This window comes from Protopterus annectens, chromosome 3.part0 (genome assembly GCF_019279795.1).
Source record: "Protopterus annectens isolate FY-2018-M chromosome 3.part0, PAN1.0, whole genome shotgun sequence".
In the NCBI taxonomy this organism is placed as follows: Eukaryota; Metazoa; Chordata; order Ceratodontiformes; family Protopteridae; genus Protopterus; species Protopterus annectens.
In genome coordinates, this window is record NC_056731.1 from 936,743,113 (window position 1) to 936,754,990 (window position 11,878).

The following is an 11,878-nucleotide window of genomic DNA, read 5'->3' on the forward strand; positions in this document are numbered from 1 at the left end:
GAATCTTCTTCCCATGGATCAAAGAAAAGATCATATTCATTTCCAAGGTCTTTGGAACCCACTAGAAAGATGTCAAAAACTTTCTCACTACCGAAGAGTTCATCGGCACCTGAGGACCTGTCTACACAGACTAAATTGACTTCAGAGCCAACAGCCTCTACATCAGTACCAAACGATTAACTGGTACGTAAGCCACTGGGGCTGCCTGCACTCCCAAGAACTTCCTATTCCCCTTCTGTGAACCCTTTCAGAAATACTCCATTTGTGGAAGTGAGACCACCGAGTTCTCCCTCCACTGCATCGGTGCTGTCTACTAGGAGTCTGTCAGAAGCTGATATTATGAGACTAGTGGATCAGCTACTTGCGGTGAGAGGATTACCTTCAGTTCTGAGCCAAACCAGCATTGAAACTTTCCATCCTATGGACCCCTTCATACCGTCCTCCTCCAACTCTAGATGAGTCTTTGGAACCTTCGATCCCGACACTCCCGGCTCCGACTGACTTGGTTCCTGTAGCTTTTTCGTCTTCAGTGCCAAGAACTGTCATGAGTATCTCCGTGCTTTCACCACTGGAGACCTCCCGGGATCGAGACTGGTTGGGTCTGAGATGCATGGTACCTTTTTGTTCCTTTGGAGCCATGTACTCTGCTTGTTGCCTCGGCCCTTGTAGTGTCAACCCAGGCTCCTGTTCTGGAGGCAGTCTCCTCGGTGCAGGATGTGACCCTGGTTCCAAAGGAATCTATTTTGGTTTTGGGCTCCCTTCTCTCTACCGGGGGGGCTGCCTTCTGGATTATGGAGAAGGCATTATCTATCGGGGATTCTCAGTCTTTGCCATCCTTGAGGGGACATAGCTCCTCTTCCTCTCAACCTGAGCTACCATTAGTCTCACCCCCTGGACAGGGGGCAGAAAAGTCCCAGGTGACTTCCACTTCAGTGGTGGTCTCTTCGGAAACTTCCCCGGAGCATCTCCCTGAGGAAGTCCGTATGAAGAGGAAGTACAAGAGGAAGCACTTGGACTCCCTAGAAGAGTCTTACAATGAAGATACTGACTTCGATGAAGGGGAAGGTTCCCCCAGGTCACCCCCTGATGATGTTTCCTTCACGGACGTCCTGGAAATCCTGAAACAGAGGGGTGGGTGGTCATCCACCCAGCCTTCCTCAGAGGAATCAGTATACCTGGAGGCTTTTCGTGCCTAACTCCCTCTGCTTCTTGGATCTCTCCGCCTGCTGATGATCTTATCAAACTGATTGCTCAGCAGGCATGGGAAGATACCTGTCTACATAGTACCAATCCCCAAGAGACATGACCGGGTATTATCAGCAGCTAAGGAAGAACCACATTGATCTGAGGGAATTCCTGTTGACGCCGTAGTGATAGCGGCTGCCACTAAGAGGAACACGCTGAAGAAAGTCCTACTATCCATCCTCCTAACAAGGAGTCTAGGATGTTGGATAGATTTGGGAAGCATGTTTATACTTCAACGACCTTCGCTCTGATTTCCTTGAATAATATGGCACACTTTACCAGATTGCAGAGAAATTGATTAAAGAACTTTCAAATAAAACACTCTCTCAGGAGCAGTAGCTGAAGAGGTCTGTGACAAAGTTTTCCCCTCGGTTTGCAACCCTACATGCTATCGCCAACTCGTTCATGAGGCTCATTTTGCATGCAGCCGCAGGGATGACTAGGGCAGCGGGTTCAGGTATAGCCATTAGATGGCACTCCTAGATGCGCTTTTGTGACTTTGTGGAGCCGTTTAAAGCGGCATTCATCAGTGCTTCCTTTGACAGATCCACCCTTTTTGGCCCAAAGGTTAAAGACACTCTAGCCAGAAGTGAGCAAGATGGAAGACCCTATCTGCCGTAGGCATATGTTTCTCCACCCCTCAGAGACCTTATTCAAGGAACCAAAAGAGTGGGAGACTATGGTTTAGAAAATCCAAAGGGCCTTTCCAAGACTCACAAGGTAATGATTTCCCCCGGGGCAGAGAAGGAAACAATGGAAGATGCCACCCTAGTGGCAGAAATGGACCACAGAATCAAGGGGTCCAAAGAATCTTATTCTGGAACTTACTATCAGCATCACTGAAAGGGTGCCCAATTGCCTTCCTCTGGAGGCAGTTGGGGGGGGGGGTTCCCTCCACCTACCAGCCTGTTCGGACAAATGGGTGCAGGGAATAATATCCAGAGGCTACCAAATTCCACTATTTGCAAGTACCAAATCCCAGAAAAAACTCCCAGGTGTTCCACCCAATCAAAGGGAAGCAGCAGACTTAGAAATTCAAAAACAGCTCAAAAAAAGTCGTCCAAAAAGTCTCACCAGACCAAACAGGATTTGGGGTTTCCTCAAGATTCTTTTTAGTCCCAAAAAACAGGGGACTGAAGACCCATTTTGGATCTCGGCCAATTCAAAAGGGCAGGTCAACAAACCAAATTCCAAATGGTCTCTGTATAATTCATATGTACTTTTTTGGGAAAAGGCAACTGGTTGTGCTCTGTAGACCTCTAAGATGCTTATTACCACATAAAAATGTAAAAAAGCTCCAGGAGGTTTCTACGCTTCCAGCTAGGAGCCAGCTATTTCCAGTTCAGAGCACTGCCCTTTGGTCTCACCACAGCCTTGAGGGTGTTCACGAGATGCATGGCAGTGGTTGCAGCTCACCTCAGACTGCAAGGTTTTCAAGTCTTCCTGTACCTCGACGACTGGCTCCTCACTGCTACCACCAGGCATCTCTTAGAACAGGCAAGAGATTACACCATAAATGTTTGCACATCTCTAGGCATAACAATAAATTTCGAAAAGTCCAACCTGCAGCCTTCTCAGCAACTGGATTTCATTGGTGCTCATTTAAATACTGTCTCAGGAATTGCTTCTCTTCCTCCAGAAATACTACAAAGTATCAAGGCCCAAGTCAGACAAATTTTCCAAAACAACAGAGTCCCAGCAAGACTTGTCCATCAAACCTTAGGTTCTGTGGCCATTTCAATCATTCTGATTCCTCTATCGAGGTTTCATATGCGATTAATGTAGTGGTTACTAGCAACCCAATGGTCTTTGATAACACCAACCAATGTCTCACCTCATCTTGATTACCAGCTTTTGCAAACAAGACCTTAAATGGTGGCTTCACTTCGACCAATTCTCTTGGGCCGACCATTCACCCTACCTCAGCCCTAAGCCACAGTGACCACGGATGCTTCCCATATAGGGTGGGGAGACATCATCTGGGAAAGGCAGTCCAAGACACATGGTCCCAATTGGAGGCCAATTTGGACATCAACATTCTGGAAATGAGGGCAGTGTTAGCGTTGCAAATATTCCAAGATGCCCTCCATCTAGGGACAGTTGCATTTCAGACAGACATGTCGGTAGTCTGGTATATCAACAAACAAGGGGGGACCAAATCTTGCCCGCTATGTTGAGAGGCACTCGGAGTTTGGCAATGGGCGATTTCTTCCAACCACTTTGATAGCAATGCACATTTCGGGAAGTTCCAGCGTGATAGCAGACAAATTGAGCAGGACATTTCTTATGCCTCATGAGTAGTCTTTGTACTCTGTAATGGTGGACAGGATTTTTTGCCATTGTGGCCAACCTTGCTGTGACCTATTTGCTTCTCCCCTGAACAAGTGCAGAAGCTACTTCGCCCTAATCCCCCCTCCAAGAGAGTCACCCAGAGACGCTCTTTTCCATTCTCCACGCTTGGCCTCCTGGTCTGTTGTATGCCTTTCCCGCCACTCCTCTAATCTCACAATTCCTAAATAAAGCCAGAAAAGTGGAGAATTTAATAATCCTCATTGCCCCCTTCTGGCCTTGACAGGTTTGGTTAACCTTCCCCTGGCCTCATCTGATACAGAAACCATGGCTCTTGGATCCAGTTCCAGATCTGCTAACTCACCCAGAGGGCATGGTTCACCCCAGACTCCAACATCTCAAGCTCACTGCATGGCTTCTCCACTTCCCATGATTGCCAGGCATCCTTCCCTTTCTTCCCCTGTCCCATGTATTATTACTGCGCACCACAAACCTGCTACTAGAAAACTGCATCAGTGCAAATGGGAAAAACTTACCAAATGGGCCTCGAATAAAGAACTGGACCCTTATTGCCACTCCCATTCACGACGTGCTGGATTTTCTAAACACACTTTTTCAGTCTGGCTCCTCTGCATCTATGGTAAAAGTTCATCTGGCAGCGATTTCAAACTTCCACTCAGCTTGGAATGATTCTCCAGTAATGTCTCACAAGCTTGGTAAAGCTTTCTTGAAGGGACTCTTCCAACTAAAACCCTCATTTAAAGAACCAACTCCCCCATGGGATCTAACTACTGTCCTTCAACTTCTAACCAAGACCCCCTTTGAACCATCAGCATCTTGTCATTTGAAGTATTTATCCTGGAAGACGTTTTTTTTTGGTGGCTATTACCTCCGCAAGAAGGGTTTCCAAATTGCAAGCCCTATCACGCAAATCACCCTACCTACTCTTTCTTAAAGACAGAGTTGCACTGAGAATAAATCCATTCTTCCTACCCAAGGTAATGTCCGAATCCGATATTAATCAGTCGCTACAGTTACCATTTTTTTCCCCTAATTTTTCTAACAAAGGGGAATATGCACTTCATTTACTAGACATCTTCTTCTTTTGGCTGCTCCCGTTAGGGGTCGCCACAGCAGATCAGCTGTTTGCATTTCTTCCTGTCCTCTGCATATTGTTCTGTCACACCAACCCACCTGCATGTCCTCTCTCACCACATCCATAAACCTTATCTTAGGCCTTCCTCTTTTCCTGTTACCTGGCAGCTTCATCCTTAGCATCTTTTTCCCAATATACTCTGCATCCCTTCTCAGCACATGTCCAAACCAATGTAGTCTTTGGCTTTGTCTCCAAACCTTCCAACCTGGGCTGACCCTCTAATATACTTATTCCTAATCCTGTCCATCCTCGTCACACCCAGTGCAAATCTTAACATCTTCAACTCTGCCGTGTCAAGCTCTGCTCCTGCCTTTTTGTCAGTGCCACTGTCTCCAACCCATATAGCATAGCTGGTCTCACTACCCTCTTGTAGACCTTCCCTTTCACTCTTACTGGTACTCGTCTGTCACAAATAACTCCAGGCACTCTTCTGCGCCCACTCCATCCTGCCTGTACTCTCTTCTTCACATCTCTTCCACACTCACCATTACTCTGAACTGTTGATCCCAAGTATTTAAACTCCTCCACCTTTGCCACCTCTACTCCCTGCATCCTCACCATTCCTCCATCCTCCCTCTCATTCACACACATATATTCTGTCTTAGTGCTAACCTTCATTCCTCTTCTCTCGAGAGCATATCTCCACCTCTTCAGAGTCATCTCCACCTGTTCCCTACTCTCACTACAGATCACAATGTCATCTGCAAACATCATAGTCCATGGGGATCTCTTCTGTCAACCTGTCCATCACCATTGCAAATAAGAAAGGGCTCAGAGCTGATCCTTGATGTAATCCCACCTCCACCTTAAACACATCCGTCACTCCCACTGCAGACCTCACCGCTGTCACATTACCCTCGTACATATCCTGTACCACTCTTACATACTTCTCTAACACTCCTGAATTCCTCTTACAATACCAGAACTCCTCTCTAGGCACCCTGTCATATGCTTTCTCTAAATCCACAAAGACACAATGCAACTCCTTCTGACCTTCTCTGTACTTCTTCATCAACACTCTCAGAGCAAACATCGCATCTGTAGTGCTCCTTCCTGGCATGAAACCATACTGCTGATAACTAATAATCGCATCCCTTCTTAACCTAGCTTCCACTACTCTTTCCCATTACTTCATGCTGTGACTGATGAATTTAATCCCTTTGTAGTTACTACAGCCCTGCACATCACCCTTATTCTTAAAAATTGGTACCAATACACTTTCTCCATTTCTCAGGCATCCCCTCACTCTCCAAGATTTCATTAAACAATCTAGTTAAAAACTCCACTGCCATTTCACCTAAACACCTCCATGTTTCCACGGGTATGTCATCTGGACCAACAGCCTTTCCATTCTTCAACTTCTTCATAGCTATCCTTACTTCCTCCTTGCTAATCCACTGCACTTCGTGATTTGCTATCTGTACATCATCCAATCTTCTCTCCCTCTCATTCGCTTCATTCATCAGTCCCTCAGTGTACTCTTTCCATCTGCTCAACACGCACTCCTCGCTTGTGAGTATGTTTCCCTCATTATCCTTTATCACCCTTACCTGCTGCACATATTTACTAGCTCGGTCCCTCTGTCTAGCCAATCAGTACAGGTCCTTTTCTCCCTCATTAGTGTCCAACCTTTTATACAACTCTTCATACGCCTTATCCTTAGCCTTCGCCACCTGTCTCTTTGTCATGCACCTCATCTCCTTATACTCTTGTCTACTTTCTTCATCTCTCTGACAATCCCACTTGTTCTTCGCCAACCTCTTTCTCTGTATACTCTCCTGTACTTCTTCATTGCACCACCAGGTCTCCTTGTCCTCCTTCCTCTTTCCAGATGTCACACCAAGCACCTTTCTAGCCATCTCTCTTACTAGCTCTGTTGTAGTTACCCAGCTATTCGGTAACTCTTCACTGCCACCCATTGCCTGTCTTAACTCTTCCCTGAACATCACCTCACAATTACCCTTTTTCAATTTCCACCATTTGATCCTTGGTGCTGCCCTCACACTCAATTCTCCTCTTCTTGATCACCAATAGACATGCACAGACAAATACGTTTTTTTATCTTCACAGAACAAAAGAATTTAGAAAATTAGATCAGTTATTTGTAGCATTTTCATCCCTTCGTATGGGCAATCCAGTTGCTAAGGTTAATTTAGCTAAATGGCTTAGAGACTGCATCACATTAATTTGTCATTCTTAAGGACTTCAACTTCCCAAACCAGTTCAAGCCCATTCAACAAGAGCTGTGGTGACATCAGCAGTTTTTCATGCCATAGCGTCTCTAGACGACATCTGTGCAGCAGCCACATGGTCTTCTCATCATACCTTTATCACTCATTACAAAGTAGATCAGGTCTCGAGGGGTCGAGCATCCTTTGGGTCTGTGGTGTTTAGGAATATTCTTCCATGAGACCTCCCAAGGCTAAAGTAGCTGGGGATTCTGTCCCACTGTCAAGGATTAGGTGAAGATTAACATCATCAGATAAAGAAGTTATGTCTTACTATAATGTTCCAACTGTGTTACTGATCTTCACCAATCCTTGACATCCCCACCCACCTTCCCCCATCCTAGGACTCTTAGTAGATCACTTTAGTCCTGAGCTAGTTTCTCATTAAGGACACATATATGGCCTCGTCTCTGTATTATGTGTAGTTAACCATTCTATTTTTTTCTATATACCATCATCTGATAAACTCGATCTGAGGTAATCTCTGTGAAGAGCATTATGAGTAGTGCTTAGCTCGAGAGTTTGGAGAGCAGGAGCTGAAAGGTACGGCTGAGTCTGTTCTGAGGTTTGGAACCAAACCCACTGTCAAGGATTGGTGAATATCAACAACACCGATGGAACATTATGGTAAGACATAACTTCGATTTTTAATTGACCACCTTCAAAAGAGTTGCTCTTACAGGTGGATGCATGTGTTTGCTACTCTGACAGTTTCTGCTAAGACGGATCAAATTTTACTGTTTTGTTTTCATGTGTAACAAGTATCAGGCATTAAAGTTTTTCTTTGCTGCCACTAATGTGTTTCTTGTCTTTATATTTTGTGTTCATGACTTCTAAACAGGATCACACCCTTGTTGGCGCAGATACCTCTCAGGACATACAGTTGTTTGGCATTGGAATCCAGCCTGAACACTGCATTATAGACATCTTTACAGATGGTGATGTTATTCTCACTCCTAAAGAAAATGCCAGGTAATTCTGAGAACATGTATATGGTATTTTGGATGCAGCTGATTCTTAATGTTGTTTTACTTTGCTACTCTGGGTTTTTTTTCATTGCACTACTTGCACATTTGCAAATGTTTTGGAATTGAAGATCAGTGGCATACCTGGCTGCAATGACTTCTCCTTCCTTCATTTAACTGTGATACTAACAGAAGCCCTGTCTCAGGGGTGGCAAAATCCTGGCAAAAGCCCTGTTGACAAGTAGACCATCTGTCTCCAGGAAAAGTATAGGCTTATTTGTCATTTCTATTTGAAATTGCCGCACCCACATTCATCAAGCCAAGAGTTCTATGCAAGCGTAATATATGCAGCCTGGGATTGCAGATTTGTAGGTAGTAAGGAGGGGGAAAACCCAAAGTGGGATGGAGTGAGTGTGGACATTGTGAGCATTACTGTGTACAACAGCATATCCACTCAAGCTCCATCCACAGCCACCGATCAAGTGTTAGCATGTTAAAAGTGGGATAAAATGCACCTTTCTCCACCAGGACATAAATGGTCATGAGCAGAAACTCAAGCCTTCTTCCTGGGATGTATAATCTGACAGGTGCTGCTCCCACCCCAAAACCCTTACCCCAGCTCCTTCAGCATTCAAGCCATTAACTAAACTCTATTTATCTGGGTCATACATAGTCGGGACTCCATTCATGTATGACATGGAATCAGAATCGCCTCCCCTTTTTCAAATGACGGTTAAACAGTCTTGCTTCCAGAATATGCTTATGACTGAAAATTTAGTAGGCTTTTTTGTGTTATTGGGGGGGGGGGGGCATATAGTATAAGGCCAGTTTTTATAAGTCCTATCCTGTTCCTACTAGCCATCCTGTAGTTCAGTAATTGTACCTTATTATCTTCTTTTCCTGGAAGTAGAGTGCAGCATTAATAGTAATACTGACTTAGTCTTTTTGTATAGCCTTCCCTATGCATGGCTTAGCAAGTTCTGAAGAGTTGAGTATGCAGGTGCATCACTCACTCAAGTAGGTGATAGAATCCATCAGTAGTAGTATTCCCATTGTAAGCAGACAGCTACTTTTGGATTTCTTGTCTCCGTATGGATGCATCACTGTGTTAATACATCCCCTTTAAACACGTTACTGTCACATATTGTAGGAAGAGGTTGCCAAGCAGCAATCACATTGTTATTCCTTAGCTTTTTCAATGTTCTTCTCGACTGATATGTCACTCATCTTACCTGGATTATTTGGGTCATAGTCGGGGTTCTGTTCCTCTGTACAATGGAAGTTTATTTAAGGGCATTTTTATAAGTATAGAATTGTTTCTTGTTTGTGTAAGTTAAGCGCTTTATTGAAATAACATATAATAGGTGGCATTTATATGACAGCACAAAGTCAGATTTGCTCACCATAAAATTATCTCATCATAAACTGCAGTTATGTTTATTCTGCAGTGTAACCCATTATAGCATACAGTATTCACTTTTCATGCTAAAGCATGCAGAAGGTTATACATCAAAGTGGAAAGGAATGATGTTGAAGCAAAGCTAAAGTTTGAGAAATAAGAAGCGCGTAGGATTTTGTATGCAGATCTCAAAGAGAATAACAACCATACAGAAGATTATCAGTATTCTAAGAATAAAGCCAACACTAGGAACTGAGAAAGGAGATTGTGCCAGAAGAGATAACTACAAGTTGGTATATTGACAGTAGGCAAAATGTTGCTGGAATTTGCAAAAAGCTGCAATCTGTTGAAAGCCAGCCCTCGAGTCAAGCGTGGAGATGGGCGCCTTGCGGTGTCCAGTGCACTGACGCAAACGATCCTGGAGAAGCCAGTGAGGGCCCCTGGGAGAGTTCCTTTTTCTTTGTAAAGAGCGGAGCACCCTGGATGGGTTCACCTTGACAGAGGGGCCCACATCCTGGAAAACATCATATTTCAGTGGCGTTAAGTGAGTTCTTGCCAGCCCTTGAAAATCCTGGGGAGAGGGTGCAAGTCTCGCACCAGACCATATCCATATCTGCAGCAGGTCTCTAAGGTGAACAGCCTCTGACATGTTAGAACAATGTAGGTAAGGGAAGTTGGCAAGCTAGATCCATAACTTCTGGATAAGGATTGGCTCTAAGGGTTGGGTTGGTCAGGCTTTGGTGTGAAACAGGGTTGGGCGTGCTGCGCGGCTGGACGAGGTGTCGCCCACTTGCCTAGCTCCCCCCTCCTGGGAGGGGCCGGGGGATAGGGCTGGCAACTCTGGACGCATGCCGGGCCCTTACGGGGCGGCTATGGTGGGTGCCAGTCCCGACCAGCATCCCACATCATCTGGCAGGTATCAGCTGACTTACAACTGATGAGGACCAGGGGAATCTTACTGTTTAACGCAAAGCATTGCTAAGGCCCAAGACGGGTGTTAATGCAATGTGATTTCTGCCCAGTGCTCTGAATGTCAAGATGAAGAAATTCAATGAAGCGCGAGTAGATGGCTGAAGTAACTATGACTCTTAAGGTAGCCAAATGCCTTGTCATCTAATTAGTCATGGGCATGAATGGATGAATGAGATTCCCACTGTCCCTACTATCTAGTGAAACCATAGCCAAGGAATGGGCTTGGCAGAATCAACAGGGAAAGAAGACCATGTTGAACTTGACTCTAGTTTGGCACTAGAGAGGGTATGTAATAAAAATGAGTTGAGGCCAAGCATAAGTTTGGTCTGCATGACAACACACTGCTTCTCTTTCCTACTAGGGATTGATATCAAGATATAGGCAGAAAGGAAGGGATATTGATATGCTAAGTGAAAGATAAGCTCTGATAGTTTATGGTTGAGTCTAGAACAGAAGCGGCTTATATGATAGCTATGATCAATCAGAGGAGGTTAGAAAAAACTGGGAAGAGAGACTGGAAAGGCAGTTTACAAAGGAAGCGATGGAGGACAATCTGTGTGGCTCTCAGGTATATGACAAAGCCCAGAAGGTTTGGGAATTTTGGTATGAAGTGTTTGCATAAGTATTTTTATACCTCAGGCAGACTTCAGTAAATGTTTTCTCCTGTGGACAGAAAATGCTGGATGTGTTTTAGGAAGAGGAAAGGCTACTAAAAACATATTTTTTGGGAGTTGAATGTGTTGATAGATTTAAAATTCCATGCAGAGTATTCTGTCAGAAATACTGGTGGAGCAAACGGCTATAATGTAAAATATTTTTTGAGCTGGAGCACAGTACCTGCATTTCCTAGACATATTAAGGCCTTACTAAGTTTAATGCCATTGGTTGTCAAAAAAGTATTACTAGAAAATGGAAATTAAAATCTAAACTAACTGTACTGAAAGTGCGGAGTATTATAATTGAGACAAAAGTACAGATGGTGGGATCTTTAGAAAGAGAAGGAACGAAGTACATGAAAAATAAATTGAATTTGTTCCAGTAGTACATGCAGAATAATGTCAAGAGGATGAGTGAGGTTTAATTAAGTCAGTAATTAAGCAATTTATGTAATGTTGGAGTGAATATTTAATGTATAATGCATAAAAATGGAAAGAGGTAATATGCTTTTTCTTTTCTGTTGATACATATGTCTATTCCTTGAGTGATAACTTAATAAAAGTGTTAAAAGAAATTTCTGTGGCAGTCCTAAAGAAAGCTTTTTTGGGGGATGGTTACTAGGTTATGCATCTAGGCATTGACCAGTTTTTAGCAGGGTTGGGGTGGAACTCTGCACATGCTACTGAAGGTTACAAAAGTGAGTCCAACAGAAAAAGTAGTTAGAGTGGGAGATATCAACTGTTTAAAAGTTGTGGGTAAAAAATTAAAAGTACACCATTGGAGTGACAGGGTTGTAGTCAAGAAATTTCTTAGTGTACATGTTGAAATCATGATTGTATCCGTAGGACTAAGCTGCTGGCAAAAGTATACAAGACATGTTGATACCTGAAGTATGTTAACATGTAGGCACTGAAGTTGAAGAACAGACATTCACAAACTAAAACGTTAATGTGGGAAATTTTCATTT

General features: G+C 44.0%; 1 protein-coding gene across 1 annotated transcript in view; it reads left to right on the forward strand.

Annotated features, from left to right (window-relative positions):
* The window catches only part of KIF13A (kinesin family member 13A), a 2,301,375-nt gene that overhangs the window by 156,861 nt on the left and 2,132,636 nt on the right, over nucleotides 1–11,878 (forward strand). The window contains exon 4 of the mRNA XM_044065730.1: nucleotides 7,760–7,890. Within this exon, the coding sequence (XP_043921665.1) occupies nucleotides 7,760–7,890 (131 nt within the window). The remainder of the gene's footprint in view (nucleotides 1–7,759; nucleotides 7,891–11,878) is intronic.